This window comes from Crotalus tigris, unplaced genomic scaffold (assembly GCF_016545835.1).
Source record: "Crotalus tigris isolate CLP2741 ecotype Arizona unplaced genomic scaffold, ASM1654583v1 scf7180000024437.13266115, whole genome shotgun sequence".
NCBI classification, from domain to species: Eukaryota; Metazoa; Chordata; class Lepidosauria; order Squamata; family Viperidae; genus Crotalus; species Crotalus tigris.
The window spans coordinates 10,591,802-10,616,616 of NW_024100606.1; the positions used below are offsets into that span (position 1 = coordinate 10,591,802).

The following is a 24,815-nucleotide window of genomic DNA, read 5'->3' on the forward strand; positions in this document are numbered from 1 at the left end:
ATCCCCACATTTTTCCAACTGAAATTCCACTCCAACTCTGCAGCCACCAAACACATCCTAAAAAGAACAGAATTGGCCCTAATCAGAAATGAACTTCACACAAAAAGATTCCTCCTAGACCGAATTAACAAAGATCTCCTCACACTTCACCTCAAACTCAGCAAGATCCACCCCGCACTTTGGGACAAATCCAAACAACTCACTGTCTGGAGAACCGAAACACAGACCACCCTTAAGACAGACACACACACCAATAAACTCCGAAGACTACAAGAATGCCAGAAACAAACCCCTCCTTCCTCACAGCCACACATGAAACAAACAGTGCATAATATCTCAGATAGGATCCTCACCAGAGCCGAAACCAACGTCCTTTCCAAAGGATTCAACTTTGCAGTCGCTCCCAAACACATCCCCACTGAAACCATTATATGTGGAGTTGAAACCAGCCTGACAAAAATCAACCCCGACGACGCTAACAGAATCAGACTCGAAATCACCAACATCCTCTGCACCAGCAAGCCACCCAAAAGCAACTTACCCAAAGAGGAACAGACAGCACTACGGAACCTGAAAGAAGACACCAGCATAATAATCCTACCAGCAGACAAGGGAAACGCCACAGTGGTTATGAACACATCTGACTACCAAACCAAATTAACCAACCTACTCCAAGACTCCACATACAAACCCCTAAATACAGATCCCACCACCTACCTGGAAAAAACCACCAGATCCAAAATAAAAGCCTCCCCCATTAGCGAAGAGAGCCAGCAAAGAATCATTCCCAGAGAGAAATCATCCAGATGCCCCAAACTCTATGGTCTCCCCAAGATACACAAAGAAGGAACCCCACTCAGACCCATAGTCAGCTCCATAGGCTCACCTCTACAAAACTTAGCCAAATTTCTCGCCAAACAACTACAGCCCTATGCAGAATCCATCATCTCACATGTAAAAAACTCATTCCAGTTTATAGAGATCATAAAGAAACAAAACTTACAGCCCAGCGACCTACTCGTGAGTTTCGATGTCATATCCCTCTTCACCCAAGTGCCTATCAAAGAAGCCTTGACAGCTATTCAAAACAAATATAACCCCCCCAAACACATCTTAGATCTGACCAACCACTGCCTATCCCACACATACTTCATCTATAACGGACCAAAATACAAACAAACAGAAGGAGCACCCATGGGATCACCCCTCTCACCTGTCATTGCCAACCTCTACATGGAACACTTTGAAACCCAAGCTCTAGAAACATCGGATCACAAACCCAAACTCTGGCTCAGATACGTAGACGACACCTTCATAATCTGGCCACATGGGAAAGAAAAACTGGACAACTTCCTCACACACCTCAACAGCCTACACCCCAAAATACAGTTCACCATGGAAACAGAAGCTAATAACCAACTTCCTTTCCTGGATGTCTTAGTCTACAAGAAATCCAATGGCTCCATAGGACACACCATCCACCAGAAGAAAACACACACAAACCGCTATCTGCACGCTCTCTCACACCACCACCCAGCACAGTTCAACTCCGTAGCCAAGACACTCATCTCCAGAACAAAACGCTTAGCTGACGAACAACACCTAAAAACCGAACTACACACTCTCACCAATGTACTAATATTCAATGGATTCCAAAGAAATAAGATTACAAACCTAATCCAAAAAGAACCCCCACTAAAACCCAAGACAAAGAACAAGAAAATGGCAAAGCCCTCCTCCCATACATAAAAGGCACCACAGACAGAATCAGTAAGATCCTCCATAAACACAACATCAAAGCAGCATTCTGCACAAACAGAAAAATATCCATCATCCTAAGAAACCCCAAAGATCAAATTGAGTTAGAAAATCAAGGAATATATGAAATCCCATGCACTGCTTGTTCCAACACATACAATGGACAAACCAACAGAAGAATAAGTGCATGCACTGAAGAACATAAGAACTCAGTCAAAAAAGAGGAACCAACATCTTCCCTGGTCCAACACCTTAAAGCCACAGGACATGAAATTGACTTTAAAAATACCAGAATTATCACCAAAACTGAACATTTTAATAACAGAATAATCAGAGAAGCCATTGAGATAGAAAAACGCCCACACAGCATGAACAAGCGAGATGATACCTCCCGCCTACCAGCATTTGGAAACCCACCCTTATTGACAAACGACTCCCTAACACAAAAAACGACACCAGACACAAAAACCACACAGGATGTCACCACCACACATCCACGCAGGAAGCAGACCCAAAGCCACACCAATGATGAGGCACGACCACAAACCAGAAGCCAGACCACAGCTGCATCATTAGCCACTTTAAACCCTCTAATCCATACATGAAGCAAACTGACACCCATCATGAAGATGAGGCATGACCACGAACGCGAAGCCAAACAACAGCAACACAGCTCACCATCTTAAATCCCCCTGCAATTCAGACTAACCTGAGCACAACAAAGCCCCCTCCCAAACAGAACACTCCCCCAGCCAATCAGAGCACAGCCAAGCCCCTAACCAATCAGAACACACCTCCACCCAATCAGGACACAGCCAAGCTCCCACCCAATCAGTTCATACCCCCACTGGCAGTTAAAAGGTAGAAACAGCTAAGACCACACATTGCTCCTCGAAGCATGAAGCTGAAAACACCAGCCTGAAGATGACGAATGGGACTTCATCGAAACGTTGCCAAGGCACTTCCAATTCTATGTGGGAGAAAACCTGAATAACTAAAGACCTACATACAAAGACCTGCAAAAACCTCAGAAAACACACACACACACACACACACACGTGTGTGTGTGTGTGTGTGTATGTATATGTATATGTATATATGTATGTATATATATGTATGTATATGTATGTATATGTGTGTGTGTGTGTGTGCGTGTATATTTTTTAACATATTTCGTCTCCTACAACATTAGGAGACAGTGTCTATATGTTTCCTAAATACATTTTGGGAAGACTAAGCCTCTTTAATGGAATATGAAATTTAATAAAAAATTATTTTTATTAAATTTTATTCAATAAAATTTGTTTGCACTACGAAAATTCATAATAGTGTTTCATATCAGTTATCTCTGTGGATTTATTAATTTTATCATCCCCATTATATGACAGAGCCCAATAATTCCTGGTTAGTTATGTTTTGTTATCTACATTTCAGATGTAGATAACAGCCTGCATGATCCTTGTATATTTCCGAATTGGCTAGTTTTCGAATATGTATGTTACGAATTCCATAAGAAATGGAATAGAATTAACAGCTTGTATTATATTATATTATATTATATTATGACCTCATATCATATATCATATCATATATCACATCATATTAGCATTACCGCTTATAGCAGTGGTGGCGAACCTATGGCACGGGTGCCAGAGGCAGCACTTGGAGCCCTCTTTGTGGGCACATGTGCCATTGCCCCAGCCTTGCCTCCCCCGTGACCTCCTCCTCTCCAGCAGCCCCCCTGAAGGAGAGTCGCCCCTGAGCGTGGCCCACATGGAACAGCGCAGCCAAGGATATGGCAGCCAGGTAGCGTAGACAAGACTCTGCCCTCACACCCCATCATGCACAATTGATGCTGCAGGGCGTGGGCAGAGGGCGTGACTGCCATAGCGCTGCTGGGCTGCCTGGGTGATCTGCAGCAGGCCCTGGAGGTGGTGAGTGGCAGGGATGGGGATGGGGGGACAGAGCGGGGGCGGAGCAGGGGGTGGAGCGGGGGCAGGGCCAGTTTTTGGGCACCCAGTCTCTAAAAGGTTCGCCATCACCGGCTTATAGGGTCCTCCATGGAGCCATCTCTGGATAGTTTCATCTTCATAAATTCAGATGAAAAGCAAAAATTAAGCACAGCAAAATAAATAATAGCACAGAAAGAAATCAATAGAAAGAAAAGAAAATGTTTTTTTAAATAAACTGGGAATATTGCAGTAGGCCAAATTAAAACACCTTTGCTTATTAGCAGAGCAGTCATAACCTTCCAGCCCTTATGGCCATATGGAATATCATTTTAATGGATTTTCCAGATATAATTGTCTATGAGAATGACCTTGGGAGACAGGAGGAAGAGCCTCAAGACCACCAAAATTATAGAGAGGAAAATGAGTAGTTTTAAATGTTCCAAAATGTTTGGCTGGCTGGCTAACATGACAGCTGTAAAATTGCTTTCCTTTAAGGAGGAGGAATTGCTAGCCAGCCATTGTGGCACCATTCTACCTATTCCTAGGAAAAGGTGAAGGGAGCAACAAAGGAGCTTTTTGAAGATTAAGATCTTCACATAAAGGTCCTTCCTCCTTTATGGATAACTGCCTTGTTGTGGCGAAGGGGCTTGCGTAACTCAATGAAGCTATAAGCTATGCCGTGCAGGGCCACCCAAGACGGACAGGTTATAGAGAGAGTTCTGACAAAATGTGATCCACTGGAGAAGGAAATGGCAAACCACTCCAGTATCTTTGCCATGAAAACCCCATGGACAGTACTAAAAGGCAAAAAGATACGACGCTGGAAGATGAGCCCCTCAGGTCGGAAGGTGTCCAATATGCTACTGGGGAAGAGCAGAGGGCTAGTACTAGTAGCGCCAGAAAGAATGAAGCGACTGGGCCAAAGCCGAAAGGACGCTCAGCTGTGGATATATCTGGTGGTGAAAGGAAAGTCTGATGCTGTAAAGATTTTTTCTCCATAGGAACCTGGAATGTAAGATCCATGAATCAAGGCAAGCTAGACGTAGTCAAAAAAGAGATGACAAGACTGAACATCGACATCTTAGGAATCAGCGAACTAAAATGGACAGGAATGGGTGAATTTAACTCAGATGACCATCAGGTATACTACTGTGGGCAAGAATCCCTCAGAAGAAATGGAGTAGCCTTCATAGTCAATAAAAGAATAGGAAAAGCAATACTGGGATACAATCCCCAAAATGACAGAATGATCTCAATTCGAATCCAAGGCAAACCATTCAATATCACAATAGTCCAAATCTAAGCCCCAACCACTGGTGCTGAAGAGGATGAAATTGACCAGTTCTATGAAGCCCTACAGCACCTTATAGAATTAACACCAAAAAATGATGTCCTTATCATCATGGGGGATTGGAATGCTAAGGTAGGAAGCCAAAAGATAACCGGAATAACAGGCAAGTTTGGCCTTGGAGTACAAAATGAAGCAGGGCACAGGCTGATAGAATTTTGTCAAGAGAATACGATGGTCATAACAAACACTCTTTTCCAACAACCCAAGAGACAGCTCTACACATGGACATCACCAGACGGTCAACATAGAAATCAGATTGACTATGTGCTCTGCAGCCAAAGATGGAGAAGCTGTATACAGTCAGTAAAAACAAGACCAGGAGCTGACTGTGGCTCAGATCATGAGCTTCTCGTTGCAAAATTTAGGCTTAAATTGAAAAAAGTAGGGAAAAGCACTAGGCCACTCAGGTATGAACTAAATCATATTCCTGACGAATATACAGTAAAGGTAACAAATAGATTTAAGGAATTAGATCTGATAGACAGAGTGCCTGAAGAACTATGGATGGAAGTTCGCAACATTGTACACGAGGTAGCAACTAAAATCATCCCAAAGAAAAAGAAATGCAAGAAAGCAAAATGGCTGTCTGAGGAAGCTTTGCAAATAGCTGAGGAAAGAAGGGAAGCGAAAGGCAAGGGAGAAAGAAAAAGATACACCCAATTGAATGCAGAATTCCAGAGAGTAGCTAGAAGAGATAAGAATGCCTTCTTAAATGTACAGTGCAAAGAAGTAGAAGAAAACACCAGAATAGGGAGGACCAGAGATCTCTTCAAGAAAATTGGAGATATGAAGGGAACATTTCATGCAAAGATGGGCATGATAAAGGACCAAAATGGCAGAGACCTAACAGAGGCAGAAGAGATTAAGAAGAGGTGGCAAAACTACACAGAAGAACTATACAAGAATGAGCTTAACATCCCAGATAACCACAATGAGATGGTCACTGACCTCGAACCAGACATCCTAGAACAGTGGTTCTCAACCTGTGGGTCGGGACCCCATTTGGGATCGAATGACCATTTCACGGGGGTCGCCAAACCATGCTGTCCGCCATTTTTTTCCCTTTTCCCTAGCTGTCCTACTCCCTTTTATTGGTGGCCACATCCACTTGGGGGTCACCACAACATGGTGAACTGTATTATGGGGTCACGGCATTAGAAAGGTTGAGAATCACTGTCCTAGAATGTGAAGTGAAATGGGCCTTAGAAAATCTGAGCAACAACAAAGCTAGTGGAGGTGACAGTATTCCAGCTGAGCTATTCAAAATCTTAAAAGACGATGCAGTAAAAGTGCTACACTCAATTTGCCAGCAAATTTGGAAAACTCAACAGTGGCCACAGGATTGGAAAAGGTCATTTACATTCCAATTCCAAAAAAAAGCAACGCCAAGAATGTTCAAACTATCGCACCATTGCACTCATTTCGCATGCTAGTAAAGTTATGCTTAAAATCCTACAAGCTAGACTCCAGCAGTATGTAGATCGAGAACTACCAGAGTACAGGCAGGATTTCGAAGAGGCAGAGGAACTAGAGATCAAATTGCCAACATATGCTGGATCATGGAGAAAGCTAGGGAGTTCCAGAAAAACATCTACTTCTGCTTCATTGACTATGCTAAAGCCTTTGATTGTGTGGATCACAACAAATTGTGGCAAGTTTTTAAAGAGATGGGAGTACCAGACCATCTCATTTGTCTCTTGAGAAACTTATATGCAGGTCAAGAAGCAACAGTGAGAACTGGACACGGAACCACTGATTGGTTCAAAATTGGAAAAGGAGTCCGGCAAGGCTGTATACTGTCGCCCTGCCTATTTAACTTATATGCAGAGCACATCATGAGAAAGGCAGGGCTAGATGAATCAAAAGTTGGAATTAAGATTGCCGGGAGAAATATCAACAACCTAAGATATGCAGATGATACCAATCTAATGGCAGAAAGTGAAGAGGAACTAAAGAGCCTCTTGATGCAGGTGAAGAAGGAGAGTGCAAAAGTTGGCTTGAAACTCAACATTAAGAAAACCAAAATCATGGCATCCGGCCCTCTCAATTCCTGGCAAATAGATGGGGAAGAAATGGAGGTAGTGACAGATTTTATTTTTCTGGGCTCCAAGATCACCTCAGATGGGGACTGCAGCCAAGAAATTAAAAGACGCTTGCTCCTGGAGAGGAAAGCTATGGCAAATCTAGACAGCATACTAAAAAGCAGAGACATCACCCTGCCAACAAAAGTGCGTATAGTCCAGGCCATGGTTTTCCCAGTTGCAATGTATGGCTGTGAAAGTTGGACCATAAGAAAGGCTGAGCGCCAAAGAATTGAGGCCTTTGAACTATGGTGCTGGAGAAGACTCCTGCGAGTCCCTTGGACTGCAAGGCGTTCAAACCGGTCAGTCCTAGAAGAGATCAACCCTGACTGCTCTTTAGAAGGCCAGATCCTGAAGTTGAAACTCAAATACTTTGGCCACCTAATGAGAAGGAAGGACTCACTGGAGAAGAGGCCTAATGCTGGGAAAGATTGAGGGCAATAGAAGAAGGGGACGACAGAGAATGAAATGGCTGGATGGAGTCACTGAAGCAGTAGGTGTGAACTTAAATGGACTCCAGAAGATGGTAGAGGACAGGAAGACCTGGAAGAACGTTGTCCATGGGGTCGCGATGGGTCGGACACGACTTCGCAATTAACAACAACAAAAAGGTCTTTCCTTTACTGAGCTCAGATTCATTCAAGTAAGAATGAATCACAAGAACTGGAAAGAATATATTCAGAACATGATTGGGATTTAAATTAAAATGAGGCGGGAGGGTCAGCAATTTTCATGATCTTTAGGACCTAAGTCCCAGCACAAACCACTAGATAACCAATCAAGTAAGGAGATAGGAGTAAAGAGAAAAAAGAAAAACTCCAGTGCAAAGTAAGAGATGTAGGAAATATACCAGGGCCAGCTACAAAGAATTTAAATGCCTATACACTAATGCTCAAAAATTAGGAAACAAACAGGGTGAACCTGAAATACTAGTACATGAGGGCAAATATAATATAGTGGCCATCACAGAAATTTGGCAAGATGAAACTCATGACTGGAATGTAATGATAGAAGAATATTAACTATTCAAAAGAAACAAATCTAACAAAAGAGGAGGTGGAGTTGCATTATATGTTAGAGATCACTCCCTCTCTACAAAGATGCACACATCAAAGGATGAAAGCCTTCTAGAATGCATATGGGTCAATATAAAAAGAAAAAAGAATGACATTGCCTTAAAGTGTATACTACAACCACCCAACCAAGCAGAAGAAATAAATGAACTTTTTGCTAATCAGTTAACCAACACAGGTAAGAAACACAACACAGTAATAATGAGGGACTTTAACTAACATCAGATGGGAGACAAACTCTGCAACAAATGAGAGATCGAACAAATTCCACCTAGCTGACACCACCCAAAAGGTAAAGGAAGCAATTAGAGGGACAGCTATATTGGATCTTATTGTTACTAACTGAGAAGAAGTGATAGAGGGAATTGATGTTGCAGGAACTTTATGGGAGAGTGTTCATGCCATATTAAAATTCAAGATGAAACAGACAGAAGCAACAGAACATAATCAAACCAACATGTTGGGCTTTAAAAGAGCTGATTTTAACAAACTCAGTGCTCATAACTATTCTTCATATGTTTTGATTATCTTATCACAAAATGCAAAATATTTCTAGTTTACAACTCTCTCTGTAGTCTTCATTCTGTCAAGAAACTGTTGAGCCCTTTCTTTAGTTCCTTGCTTTCTTGTTTTTCTTTTTTAGTGTTATTGAACTGAACTGGGCTTTTATAACTATACCATTCTGAGTTTTCCAGACTTTTTGATTTCTTCTTTAAGATGGTATCTTTCTTTAATGATCAAAACCTCCTTATTAAAAATATAATAGTTTTACTGATTTTGTAGCAGCCACCAAAAAGGAATATGTAGGACAGGAGGTTACCTGAAAACTATGGAAAGGGGTTGAAAAAACAAAGCACCTAAGGCAAAATAAGTTCCACAAAGGGATAGGTAGGATCAGGATGATGCAAGATGTGTTGAAAAATGAATGAGTCTCACTTAAATTTAAGTGAGATAAATCAGTGGCCCAAGCAATGTTGCCAAATTAGGAATCAACTTAAAAGAAAGATTGACATAGCCTAAGAAAAACCATTTATCTTTCAGAATGCTGTGAAGTACTCTCAAGGCAAAATGGACTGTACTTTAGTTGAATCCATCTGAATTTTTTCAGAAGATACTTGACCACCAAGTGCTCTAAACCAAATACACATTTCTCAACCTCAGGAACTTTAAGATGTGTGGATTTTAAGCCCCAGAATTCCCCAGATGGCATTGAAGAATTCCTCAAGTTTGACTTATATGAAAAACCAGTTCCTCAAAATTAATTGCTTTTAAATAATCAAGAACTACTGTACTCCAGAAATTATGAAAACTATAAATCATAAATATTTTAGATATAAATATTTTCCAAGCACAACAGTATTGCTCTGTGATGAAATTTCCTATGGCAAGAATCAGAAATAGTTAAATATAAATGCTCCTCTTTCAAGAGAATCAGATTGTAGGCCATTTCCCATTAGGAGTAGCTTGATAAAGACAGAACTCTTTAGCAATAATTCTCAGAATTCAGAAATGAGTAGAAAGGGAAGTGATTGTAAAAGCTATTTACTGTGGAAAGTGAGCATCATGGATTGTACTTTAGATAGGGAACTATTTTCTTTTGACAGAAATAAATTACTAGTGAATGAGGAGAAGGAACAGAATATGCTTCCGTAAGTTTTCATTCATACATTTAACATTGCATAATGACACTTCACAAGCATTGGAATTCAAATCATAAGACTGATCATGTAAGTGGAAGATTGTCAGGGAGCAGAATCTGTACTTCCCCTTTCCAAATTCATCTGTGTAATCTAAGGTGACCATGTCATCTACAACATAGATACAAGTAATACTCAACTTATAAACATTCATTTAGTGACTTTGAAGTTATAACAACACTGAAAAAAATGATTTACACTTACAACCGTTGCAGCATCCCATGTGATTAAAATTCTAACACTTGGCAACTGGCATGTATTTATGATGGTTGCACTGCCTGGGGTCATATGATCACCATTTTTAACCTTCCCAGCCAGCTTCTGATTAGCAAAGTCAATGAGGAAGTCAGATTTGCTTAATGGTCAAATTATTCACTTAACAATTACATGATACACTTAACTACTGTGAAAAGCAAGGTTATCAAATGGGGCAAAACTCATATAACAATTGTCTTGCTTAGCAAGTGTAATTTGCTAATAGCAATTCAATTGTGGTTGTAAATTGAGGACTACCTGTGTATCCTTCTGTGCAATAATGCAACTTTTATTGACCAGTCCAACTGCATAAGTTTAACTTCTAAATTCTCATATGTTCAGAGAGAAGAAGAGGAAGGAGGTTCAAAGCAAGTACTGGAGTCTTCCCTTCCCACTTATATTTTCCTGCAATACTTAGAATAACTCATTAATGCTCATATTTGGATTTGAGTGCCTTGATATATTAATTCATCTGGTATTTCTTCAAAAAGGCCATCTCTGAATGTTGAGTTAACCCTCTCTCATTCCAACCCACATCCTGAGCTAGTAGCTAAAATTATGTGAAACATTTCCACATCAAATGCTTAACCTGCAATATATGTCACAGTTGAGACTCGTTTGCAAATCCTCAAAATGGTGTGTCATAACATTCATGTAGACTGACTTCACAAAGAAGGTATGCCCACTACCTTCTTTCATTAGGCTATTCACTGATTCCTAATGGGAATGTTGTCTGGTCTCAAAGAGATGTAACATTGTAAAACAAAGACAATATATTTATTTGGTTTTTCATCATATTTCTCTGCCAAGACAATGAGAAAACTGTTCTGGATGACTCTGGCAACAGCTATAGGATCAATGTGAGCTATGTTTGGAGAGGAATGATGTTTGTTTCTCTGCCATTTGTTGTCTAGTCCTTTAATAATCAGTAAACGACATTTGATTCTAATTCTAGAGCAAACCACTGGTTCCTCAATTAATAGTTAGTAGAATCACTAGAGGGCCCATAGCCATCCTGCTCATTCTTAAATATCTGCAGAAGATGGGTGTCTTCTCATATGGCAGCAGGTAAGGGCAAACAAGCTGTCAGGCTACTCTGTATGAGACTTGATTGTAAATCACAGTATTTGCTTTTATATAGTTTAATGGGCAAATGACAAAGTCTTTCAGACATTCAATAATAAAAATCTTTACAGCAAATTAAAATGAAATATGAAACAGTTGATCGTCCTCTGTGTAAAAAAGCAATGTTCTCTTCATAGTTTTAAATGAGTCATTGTTCAATGCTTCATAGTTTTGAACAAGCAGTTGTTGGTTATTGACTTTCCTGACATCTCTGCCCAGAACACTGCTGGATCTTTGCTGAAGTCCTAGAGTGAACGTAATGCTGGTTCACAAATTCTACAAGTTTAAGTTCCCACATTCAGAGCATGTTGGAATATGCTGGAAAAGCTATGTTATATGAGCCTAAGCTTTAAGAGAATACTGGGAGCAACAGATTACATGAAAGGATGTCATGGAGAAGACTTGGGATGGTCAGAGAGAGGATACCAAAGACCTTAAATTATCTTTATATCTCTAACAACAAGTAAACTTCTTTCTAACTGCTTGGAGTAGGGCAATAATTTTCAGCTAGTTTTCTTTTTCTTATTACAGTCAATTTTCTTATTTCTTAGATCTGCATATGTATTCCGTATTTCCCCTTTCTCTGGTTTCACTCTTGAGACTTTGATAATAAAGCACTGATTCAGCACAAGAAAAAGCTAGAACACATTGTTCTACTGTTTGTTCTACTGTTGGATGTCTATGAAGCAAGACCTTTCATGTTATTATAATATATTTCTATTAGTTTGAAATCTAATGTATGGAATATAACACTTATTTATAAGAGACTAGAACACCAAACCTGGAAAAACCGTATAGTTGCTATGGTCTATAAAAAGCAGATTCACTCAAGATTAGCTTTATTCCCAGTGATAGCAGGAACACTTTCATTAAAGTCTCCTTGTCAACAATACTGTATAGCAGTGATTTGCCATTATCATTTTTCAGATTGCTTTTTTCAATTATCAGACCAACTTGCAACCAGGGGTCTCCTGGTCATCTCTTATCCAGGCATTAATTAGGTGTAATTACTTAGCATTTTCCAAGAACAGCCAAGATGAATTGGGTGACCTGTTGCAACTTTGAAGGAATTGCAAAACAGAAACAAAGAATGATTTTGCACTTTTACTGTATTTTCATGTTTTGATGGATTGTATTTTGGTTTTCTATGTGTACCACTAGAAAATAGGTTTAGATTGAGTTTGACTGCATATTATATGTATGAAATGTAACATGAATATAGTATGAATTAGAATGCCAATCTATTATTGTGTTTAAAAAATTATGAAGAATTCCATTGGATCAGAGCTATCTAGTACAACTTTCTGTTTCCACAATGTACTTGGGAAGACCATAAATTTGACACAGGAGAAATAATGCCACTTCCTGCATGTCTGCTAGGGCTGTATAAGTTCTGATTCTGCATGGTTAGGTTCTTCTTTCCAGTAGCCTTACACCGTTTTATTCTGCATAAATTTATCTAATCAATGGTACTGAATCATGCCATACGTATTCTTTAATTTGTCCTGTGACTCCCTCATTCAGTATCATTCAGATACCTTTATCCTAGTTACATGAAGAAGAGGTGAAAACCTTATCCTTACTTATTTTCATATAAAATTTCTTATATTTTTATCAATTGTCTCTTACTTGAACCTTCCCCTCCAATATTGTAACAATTTTTAATTTTCTGTCATGGCTTCCATTGCATCTGAGATAGCATGCTTGTTCATTCAATAAGTTTTCCAGAACCACCTTTTTCCAATCACCTGATTATTTATTAAAAGCTCACAATTCAGAATATGTTTTTGAAGAATCCTATTTCAAATGCACAATATGAAGCCCTATCCATCATTTCTCCATCATCTACAGTTGGCTAGAGAAACTGAGGAACAAATTGCATCTTAGAACATCACTTCTATTGCTTTTGTTAAGCACCAGCTCAACCATTGGCCAGATCTTTTACACATAAATAATTTCGTGCCTCTATCAATTTGTTGCTATTTCAGGGAATCTATGGCTGATCTTCCCAGGTTTTACTGGATACAGAAATGTCCTGATTCATCCAGAACCTTCAGGCAGGATCAAGTACATCACTCCACATCAAGTCCTCATGCAAGCATTCTGCTAACCATCATCACTAGAAAGCCTCCCCTGTACCTTAGAATCATGGTTGAAACTCACTTTTGACTATCTATCCCATTTTACCTCCTCAGGGCTAGGTTTGCTCTTTGTACATATGCTTAAAATAAATGCTCATTCTATTCTTGTTTCCAGGTCAAATTTTGGGTGGTAAGCAGCTCCTTGAAAAGTGTAAATGCATAATGAAACTATAGTAAAAATGACCAATTGAAATATTAAATACATACCAGGTTTGGTTTATTATAGCAACGCAAAAGAATATTGCTCACAAAATTACTCCTTGTCAGGTTCCCTAGCATATTTCCCATTATTAATCTCTTTATTGTTCTTTTGACAGAAATTGAGAATATTAGCTTGCAGTCATATTTATTTTCTCAGAATGCTGATATAAGCCCAGAGACAGCTTTGTAAAGATAATGATACTCTAGGCTAATGCTTTGAAAATGTCCTGTGTTCCATTTTTTTAAAAAAATACAACTTAATATGGTAAGATAATGCATTAATTTTGGATGGGACAGAAAGATTGAGAATAGAATAGAATAGAATAGAATAGAATAGAATAGAATAGAATAGAATAGAATAGAATAGAATAGAATAGAATAGAATAGTTGGAAGGGATCTTGTGGGTCATCTAGTCCAACTCCCATCCAGAAGATCCTACACCATTTTTGACAGACAGCACTCCAGTCTCTTCTTGAAAGTTTCCAGTGATGAAACTCCCACAACTTGTGAAGACAATCTGCTCCGTTGGTTGATTGTTCTCACTCTCAGAAAATTTCTTCTTATTTCTAGGTTGAATCTCTCCTTAATAAGTTTCCATCTGCTATTCCTTGTCTGGCCTTCAGATCTTTGGAAAATAGGTTGGCCCCCTCATCTCTGTGAGACTCCCCTCAAATATTGGAACACTGTTATCATGTCCTTCTCTTCACTAGACTAGCTATGCCCAATTCCTGTAATTGTTCTTCATATGTTTTAGTTTCCAGTCCCCTAATCATCTTTGTTGCCCTTCTCTGCACTTTTTCTAAAGTCTCAACATCTTTTTTAATCATCCCATGGATTCCTTGCATCAAACGATTCTTCAGATAAATGGAAGTTTGGAAATAGATTATTAAAAAAGTAAAATAGGTCATATTTAGTAACAACAATCACATCATAATATGCATGCTGAGATTGAGAATTGTTTGGATGTTTTTAATTTTGGAGATGAATTTTATAATAAAGTATTTTTCAATTCACAAAATCAGCATTCAACTTGGAGTATACATATCTGTTGCTGTTTATTGTAAGGAAATGCAGAGATGATCTAAGGCAGGGGTAGGCAACCTTGGCTCTTTTATGACTCGTGGACTTCAACTCCCAGAATTCCTGAGCCATGCTGGCTCAGGAATTCTGGGAGCTGAAGTCCACGAGTCATAAAAGAGCCAATGTTGCCTATCCCTGATCTAAGGAAACCCATGCATATTTTTGTTCATTTATATTTGAGAAGATGAATCCATTAAACTCTGCTATATTTTACATTAAACATCATTTACAGTTTGAAAACAATGCAATTTCATATGGTCCCTCATTAAACATACAGCTCTAAAAATATTTTCTGAGTTATTCTAAGCATCAATGAATAGTTTCAAATACACTTTTGATCCAAATGGGGAAGGAGAACTTCAGAATTATTTGAAATAGTCAGTTATTTCATCATATGAATTTTAAAATTATATAAAATTATATAAAGTGGATGTATAATTCATGGTAATAATTACAGGAATTAAAACAAAATGTCCATAATGAGGGGTAAGAGAAGTTCAGTTCTCCTTCCCTTTTCTTTTTCATATTTTCTCTTTCTCCCCATAATCCTCATGTAGCAGATATCGGAAGCAGCAGACCATGTTTGACAGAGTTCTGAACAAAGGATTGGAAAATAGGATGAGAGCTTAATGCATAACATTAACATAAATGCTATGGACATTTGTTGGTTATCTGTCTACTGGCCTTGTTTCCAAAATTTTGTTTAAGCCGAGGGACATATCTTAACTTGTATGTTTCCCCATTTTTCCTCTGGCAATGTTTAGGTGGAAATATCATGGACTAAATCTAAAGAAAAAGCAGCAACACAACATATCTGAGATGGCATCTGCATAAACCCCCAAATGAAAAGCACTTTCTAATGACCTAAATCACTCAGCTTTTTGGCACAAGGATATTTGAAATATTTGAGGCCATTTTAAAATTACAATACATGAAATATGCCAAGTGAAGTAGTGACACCTAAAATGATTGCTTCCCCAAAGTATCACCTATATTCACAGGCTCAAACAAGGGAGATTAGTGATACAAAGATAGGTGGAAGAATTGAAATATCTGGTCTGCAAAAAAGAAGGTGCAAGGAAAACAGTGTTCAAATACTGTACATGAAAGCATATCAAAGAGAAAATGTTACATATTGCAGTCATTGACCAACATACAGAGAAAATAGTCACTAACTATTTTGTACTGTTCCAAAACTAGAACCAGAAATAATGTGTATTGGAAATAAAAACTTTGTAATGGTAAGATGGAAAGTTAAGCATTCCACTTACCAAGGTTGTGGGTTCTCCATCTCTGAAGGTTTTTAAGAAGATATTTTAACCTCTTCAGAGTGGTTTAATTGGTTTTCCTGCACAAGGCAAAGGGTTAGATTAGATGATCCTTGGGAACCTTTCTAGATGATCCTTGGGATCCTTTCCAACTCTACCATTTGACTATATGAATCTGATCTGAAATTCTTCCTGTAATACTAATATAATGGCAATAGTTTGGTATGCAATTTGCAGGCTTCTTTTTGATGAACAATTTGAGCATATGATGATATAACAGAAAAATATGTTAGATACATTTGCATTTGCAAATTTGCTACTGATTTAAAAAGTACAGCACATTCAATAAAGCAATTAAATATTTCAGTAGATTGTTAGATCTGCCCTTCCAATGGGAATATATCAAAATTTATTGTTTATTTGTTTATTAAATTTATATCCTGCCCATCTTGCTGTCCAAATATTAAATGATGTTATCCTGTGAATAATTTACACAGGGGCAAATTTAGTGATGCAAATAAAGGGAAGCAATGACAATACTTCTCCAGACAGAACACTTTTTCATATCTCTTATTTATTATGCCCTTCAAGTTAATGTAAATTATTCCATTATTTTTGTTTCAGGAATTCAGCATTAGAATACAGATTACTAATGTAGTTCTCTAGTTCTTTCCTCTCCTTTCTACTTTTTTTTTAGTGCAGAAATACCACCAAATTTAGCAGTTGCCATTTCCCTCGGACTGCTGTATGAATTTGAGAATGGATCTTCATTTAAATGTTATAAGCTGCCTCTTGTTATACAACAATTTAGCTATTGGTAGTATTGTTTACTTTGCATTATTTAGTGTCTGCAATGAAATGATTGTTGCTTTTGATATGTAGTAAGGATGCTGAAACAGATAGACTCATTATAATTATTTTGTTAAGTTGACATTAGAATGTGCTTTCAGAAGTCAGTGTTGATTTAACAAGAGACAGTTTAGATTGTTGTCAAATTAATTGGTTGCCTGTTCATTCTGCTCCATGTTCATGACCAGATCAATTCCATCGCTAGTTCTTGGAGCAGCTCCACCAGTAAAATAAAAAGAATTTTCAAAATTCTCATTTGTCAAGCCATGTTGATTCCTTTTCTTGTAGAAATAGAAACCTGTGAGAGCAGCTCCAGAAAGGATGAGGATCACCAGCACCACCACAATGATGGCTTTGTTATGGGTTTGTGAAGGAATGACATCTGTCTTTCTTGATTCTGTAAATTAATGCAGGGTAATCACAGCACAACATTCAGGAAAATTTTCTTAGTATAATTGGACCTTGTCCTTCAAAGAGCACTGGTACCGTTCCTCTCCATTTAATTTTTCAATAACATTGTGAGATTGTTAAATGATGATCCAGTGATCTTTGTGGTCATGTGGCATTGGAATCCATTTCTTTGTTTGTTTGTCTAATACTGTAACAACACTAAAACATCACCATAAAGCAGGGGTGTCAAACTGTCGGCCTGCGGGACAGATGCATTATGCCCAAACCACTCCCACCCCATTGCCAGCAATGGAAAAAAAGTCACGATACGTCACGACACGTCACGTGATGTTGTGAGTTTGACACCCATGCCATAAAGCATCACAATAAATAGTAGTATGAATAGTATTCTAACTGGTGCATTCCAGTTATATTAGATCAAAACTCATGTGAATTAGGAATGCTACATATTTTATTTTAATACTTCTAAATACATCAGGTTAAAGGAAACTGAAAGATTAATTTCTTTGGCGCTGCAGTCTTGGAAAAGCAACAAAAACAATCCCACATCTTAATATTTAAATTTTATCAGCTAGTTGAGAAACTGATTTGAAAATATAATAATGTACAATTAATTATTTTAAAAGATATGAGACAGAGAGAGAAGAGAGAGAGAGACAGAGACAGAGAGACAGAGAGACAGAGAGAGATAGAGAGAGACAGAGAGAGAGAGATATTGGTAGGTAGGTAGGTAGATAGCTAGGTAGATGACAGAAAGATATCTTTCTCATCTGAGTTTTAAATTTTATTTACTGTGCATAAATTCTTACCTTTGTTTTCTTTCATCTTCTCAGTAGGTACTGTTTCAACAACTTTAAAAGAGAAATATTATGAATTGTGTTATGCTCAGAGTTCATTACATTTCAGTGCGATAGGCAGAACAAATTCAATTCCTTCATAAAGAGACTTTGGAATTATCATTGATCATAAAATGAGTATTGTATAAATAGCAAGGTAATATAATAGCCAAAAAGATAAATGCAGCTTCAGGTTGTACCAATAGAAATATAGTTCATAGGAAGTAAAAACCCTACTACTGCACTGGTCAGGCTTTTCTTTCAATACTGGGAGATACTGCTAATGCTCAGCTTTGAGAAAAAGAAATAAGAGCTGAGGAGAGATAGGAAAAGAGTTTTCAAGTATCTGAAACAGTTTTACAAAAAAGTCCAAGATCTGACCTTAATCACACCCAGGTGCTAGGCAAAAAACAGTGGCATTAAATTACAGGAAAATAGATTCTGCTTGAATATTAGAAAAAACAATCTATTAGCAAGATGGTTCAGTATATGATCCAATTACCAAGGGAGTTCCCCTTCATTTATTATACCCAAGCAAACTATAATTTGGATTCCTACAGCAATCAAAATATTGTGTAGGAATGGAAAGAATGTGCCTTTTTTCCTCTAAGGTGAAAAATCATGGACTCCCCATAAATCTCTTTGCTTGAATCCTCTTCATCCCTTTATGAAATTTCAGAAGTGTTGATTTTTCTTTCTCTCTTCCTCTTCCTATGGGTATCTATTATTGCCAGTGCAGGTCAGATTAAATGCAGAAAGACAATTTTGTGGTCAGGCTAGAATCAGGGGTAGGCAACCTTGGCTCTTTTATGACTTGTGGACTTCTTCTAGAATTCCTGAGCCAGCCATGCTGGGAGTTGAAGTCCACGAGTCATAAAAAAGCCAAGGTTGCCTACCCCTGGGCTAGGTGAATTAACTGGAAATTCTTTTCTAGACTGATTTCATTCATGTTCAAGATAAACATGAAGATCATCTTAAAGTTGCTGATGCATACTTATATCCCATTTGCTCTCTTTCTCCCTCTCATTTTCAGCTATGTTGTGACGAAAAGGCCAAACTGAAGAAAACTAGAAAAATAAAATCATAAAAAATAAAATAATAAAAATATAAAATGTATTACTTACTTTTGGGTTTTTTGCAAATATATCCCAGATATGAATTACAATAAATATTATTCCAAATCCCATTTGAAGCAAACATTTCTACACAATGTTCATCATACTGACTTGAAGGTTCTCCAGTGTTCCAGTTGACAAAGGTCACAACAGAATTGTCAATCCATAACCAATCACCTAATGGTAAGTTAGAAAATACATCAAGATAATCAGCTCAAGCAATGTCTTACTTACTTACTTACCTACTTACTTACTTACTTACTTACTTAGCCTATTTTATGATTAAATGCATGGTTCCATTTAAAGACCTCTAGATTTAAACAAAAATAAAGAACTTTAGTCATGTATGTTATCTGCAGTTATTAGAAATTTAAATTTGTTTTAATTTAAAACAAATATGGTTTTAAGTATAAAGCAGGAAAATTCTTTACTGACCAGATATACACATATAGCAGTAGAATTTGGAAATATCTTTTTCCTTTACCAATTTAATAAAATGAGAATGGTATGATTTTTTTGTTCATTCAGTTTTAGATAATTAGATAGAACAAAATCATGTGCCAATTTTTAACCATATGATTTAAATTTGTCGTGTTGTTGAATTCATAAATGTACAAAGCCATAAATCACAAAGTTGGATTTATACATTAAGCCAAAAATAAACATTTTTAATCAAAGTCCTCATTTTATATATTGTATAACATGCCAAAGGTACATGCAAAAACATTAGTAGGCCAGAACCAAAAAAACCCAGGATGAACTATGGGTGTCCACAGGGGCATCAACCGGCAGCAGATAATGAAATATCCATGGCAACATTACTATGCAAACTGCCTCTTTCATACTTGTGGTGGACCTTCAGTTATGATGATATAATATGTGTTTTCTCATTTGTATGAAATTTCAGCTCATTATAAAACAAATGGCTATAAATCTGATGTGATGTCATGTTTTATTTTTTTTTATTTAGAAAGTTTATATGGGCAGCTGACTCTGGGCAGCTTAAAAAAAATTAAAACCCAATATACAAACAATAAAAATAATAACCCCCTACCATCACCCCTCTATAAATGTTGATTTATATAGGATTAAAGTTATGTTAATTACTTTGGGGAAAAACTCTCGTGGTACTTTAAAAGCTTTCAGGGAGCAGATAGAATTTGTTCCTCCAAGCCAAAACTAAATGTCCTTATATTTTAACATAATGGGTAAATCTATTCATTTTGCATTTAGTAATTGATGCATTTTTTCCAGTGCAGGGCATGTAACAAAATGCCCTGTGATGTATTGAAACTGAGCTATAGTCTCAGATTCCCAACATAATCAATGAAACACTTAACCATACATGCATGCACGCACGCACACATACACACAGACATATCTCTATTGATTAATGCTTTTTAAAAAATTCAGGATTGAATAATCTAGCACTGATTCATCTGCCAGTTAGCTAAATAAATCAATAATATATTTTACCTTGAGAAGCATTAGAATATGACTCTGAAATATCTCAAATGTGCTTTTTATTTTTTCCTAAATTTAAAGTTTGAGTTATAATTAAAAATCATGACAATGTCTACATTTTTCTCTGTTTTTTCCTTTTTTATATACAAGAAAAATTGTAAGGAGCAATCAAACCTTTTTTGGTACTTCCAGAAGATTCAATTGTGATTATAATAAAATATTCACAATACAAACAACACTGAGCTTAGAACTTAAATTAAAATATACCATTTAGATTTTTGAACATTCCTATCCAAAATGCTTGGGATTTGCTTTCAAGATTTTCTGTAAATTCTATTAGAAAGTTTGCTTCAACTGTATCCATTACTGAAACCAGAGAGGCATCTGTAAAAAAAAAAAAAAAAAAAATCAGCAAACACCCTCAGAGAAAATATTATTTGGGTAATTTTTTGATCCATAGCAAGTTGAGTAGCTAATTAAAAGAAAGGTTTTGATTAACATCAAAACATGGTTTTTCTTTGATTCCCCCCTTTTTATATATGGATACCCGGATCAAACTAATCACTTAAATTTTCAAATAAAGAACACACATCTATACCCAACATATTATTCCCTTTCAGACATTGTGTAAAATGCAGAAAAAGAGTAAGCAGTGGTAAACAAAAGAAATTAAAGCAGGAAATAAAGGGAAAAATAAAGTCTATTTTATAGCAACACTTACTGCTATACTATATATCCTCATATCTTTCTAATCTACAAACTATCCCTGCTTCCTCTGGTTCTGGACACCAATTTATAAATTTCCTCTTCTTTAAAATTCTTGACTTTCTAAGGAAGTCATCAACTTTATCCACTGACAAATTTCTTGGGTTTCCCCTTCGTCTTCACTCATTTATTTTTACCTCATGTAAAAAATATTAGTTTTGTGATTGGAACCTTACTCATTCTCTGTCAACCCTGCTTAGTGTTCTTCTTTCATATTTCTATTGTATTGGTCATTTACTTTTGTATTCAACCCCCATTCCTTCAGTACCCCATTCCAACTCCATGCAATTTACTCTTATGTTTCTCCTCACATACCCAAATCTCACTTCCATATAACAAACTGGTCAAAGGCATATGCTTAGAGAAAGCTATTTCACTTCTTTTGACAAACCTCCATTTCTTTAATTTCAATTATTTGTTCCACATTATTCATGTATGAATGAATAATATGACAAAGATCTTGAAAATAATATCAAGAGACTATCAGCAGCTTGGCATGAAAACCAAAGAGTTAGGAGCAGAGGTGGTATTTTCATCTGTAGTTGCAATGGAAAGTCAACATCCAATGAGGGAATAGAGGATCCTAGAAGTAAACCACTGGCTTAAAGGATGATGCTATTGAGAGACCTTTGGATTCCTAGACTAGGATAAACATTACATACATGAGAGCTTCTGGCAGAGGACAGGTTGCATGTCACAAGAACTGGGAAGAATGGGTGTGGAAAATAATCAACTCAAATCTGAAGGGCTTTAAACTGAAACTGGAAGGGCGGGAGATCCAATCTTTAGGACCTAATCACAAGCATAAATCCCAAGACAACTAATCAAACAGTGAACTAGGGTATGGTGCAAAGAAAGGGGAACTCAGAAACAAAATAGAAGAACTAGGAAATGAATGCAGGGTTGGTCAGAAAGGACCCAGATAACTATACACAAATTCTCAAAATATGGGGAACAAATAGATCATACTTGAAATCCTAGTATATGAGGATTTGGTGGGATTAGTGGGATGAAACTCATGACTGGAATGTACTGCTGGAAGGATATAACTTGTTCAAAAGAAACAAATCTAACATAAGAGAAGATGAAGTTGTGTTATAAGCAAGAAATCACTACACCACTATAGAAATGCATAAAACCAAGGGTGAAAGCCTTCTTGAATACATATGGGTTAGTACAAAATGAAAAGGGAATGATATTGCATAGGTGTATATCACAGATCATACAAACAAGTAGAAAAAATATAGGAATTCTTTGCTAGTCACTTAGCTAAGGTATGCAGGAAACACACCATAGTAGTAATCAGGGACCTTAACTAAACTGATATCAGTTGAGAAACTCTGCAGAAATGGGGAATCAAACAAGTTTCTAATAAGATTAGCTGACAACTTTGATATTCAAAAGATAGAGAACAGAAGTAGAGGGTCAATTGTATTGGACTTGATTCTTATTAATAGAGATTAAATGATAGAGGGGGTGAAGTTGCAGGAACTTTGGATGAGACTGACCATGTCATACTGCAATTCAAAATAATGAACGCACAAGTAATAGAAGTCAAATCAGGGTCTTAAACTTTAAGAGAGCTTACTTCAATAAACTAAGAGAGAATTTAGGAAGTATTCCATGGATGGAAACCCTAAAGGAGAAAACAAGGAAAATTCTAAAAAAAAATGAGATGATAAAAGCTCAGTATAAAACAATATCACAAAGAAAGAAAAACAAGAGACCCAGGATGAAACCAGCATAGTTGCACAAATAACTCTCTGACAAACTGAGAAAAAAAGGACAAGTATAAAAAATGGAAAGAGAAACATATAACTAAAACAGTATACCAAGCAAATAGGTCAAATCTGCAAAGATGAGGTCAGGAAAGCTAAGGTTAAGATTTACAACAAATGTCAAGAATAATTATTTTAAAAATTCAAATGTAAGAAACAAGGGAAAAGTCAAGGAAATGATCAGTCCACTAATGGGAAAAGATGATAAGTTGGTCATGGTTAGCAGGAAGAAAGCAGAACTGTTTCATTTATTCTTTGTATTTGTCTTCATGCAGAAAGAAAAAAATAATCCAACCTATCAAAAGGGGTACCGTAAAAGATAGATTAGGAATACAAATTGAAATGGGCAAGAAAATGATAAGACAACACATATCCATTCTAGACAAATTCAAATCACCAGGATCAGATAGAATACATCTCAGAGTTCTGGAGCAGCTGTTAGATATGATCTCAGAACCATCAAACTTTTTTTAAAAAAGCTCTTTGAGTATGGGAGAACTACCAGAGGATTAGAAAAGAACTGATGTGGTTTCAGCATACAAAAAGGGGCAGGAGTAGATGTAGGAAACTACAGACCAATCAGCCTGATATCAATACCTGGGGAAATCCTTGAAAAGTTAATCAAGCAGTACATTTGTAAGTACCTAAAAATAATAACAGACTTGAACACTGGGCTCTATCCAACAAAATGCAATTCAGTGAGAAAAGGTCCTACACATAGGCAAGAAAAACCAAATGCACGTGGTTCAACTGTAGTAACTGTGAAAGGAATCTTGTGTCTTTGTAGACTACCACTTAGGTATGAGCCAGCAGTGTGCTGCAGTTAACAAAGAAGCCAAAGTAGTCCTAGCTGCATCAATAGAGGGGCAGTTTCAAGATCACATGAAAAGATAGTACTATTTTATACTGATCCAATTCTGCTCACCACAATACAAAAAAAAATGTTGAGGACTCCAGTTTGATGTCGTGGTGTGATGAATGCAGGAAGATGGTGCTCTGTCTTCCGCATTCAATTTTGCCCCGCTGGGGACCCTAAAAAGGGTCAAAAGTTGCCCCAAAGAGGCGACGGAGAAGGAAGGGACCTTCATTGATCGTGGGAGAGCAGCAGCCTTTCCATTTGATCTGAGGAAGCCCTCCAAACCAGTGAGGGACAAATTGGCTACATTCATGTGGCCAATCAAAAGCTGCTGACAACTGAAGAAAATAAACATTAACCAGCAACTTTTGAGCAACATGGATGGAACTGAGTGAGACCCTATCCTCTCTTTATGATTTTAAAACTTTTTCCTGGGAAAAAACACCCAAAGCAAAGAATCTTCCCCAATGAGAGAGGGAAGGGGAATTTCCACCCCATTTCCTCAGGAAAAGAAAGTGGTGAATTAATTGCTTGGGGGAAAATAGAGAAAATTACAAGATTAATTTGGAAGCAACACACATATATAACTTTCAAATTTGGGGACTAAAAGTGCTTTTGAGATTTTTTTTTAAAGAGACTTAAAAAGCTTGTAATATAAGTTTGGATGTAAAAAGCTGGAAGGTGGCATCAATGACATCTAGTGGTGAACTACAGCACTACAATTTATTATGCCAAAGAAAATGTGGCTGGAAGCCAAA

The 24,815-nt window shown here is 37.2% G+C and overlaps 1 protein-coding gene across 2 annotated transcripts in view; it reads right to left on the reverse strand.

The window, feature by feature from the left end:
- Positions 1-13,633: 13,633 nt before the first annotated feature.
- Positions 13,634-24,815, reverse strand: part of LOC120302670 (macrophage mannose receptor 1-like) — a 72,145-nt gene continuing 60,963 nt past the window's right edge. The window contains exons 27-30 of one of the 2 annotated variants that reach the window (XM_039331462.1): positions 20,926-21,042; positions 19,204-19,371; positions 18,053-18,094; positions 13,634-17,229 (exon numbers count right to left, since the gene is read on the reverse strand). In XM_039331462.1, coding sequence (XP_039187396.1) covers positions 16,979-17,229; positions 18,053-18,094; positions 19,204-19,371; positions 20,926-21,042 — 578 coding nt within the window. In that variant the 3' untranslated portion in view covers positions 13,634-16,978. The other variant, XM_039331463.1, reaches the window with a different exon arrangement.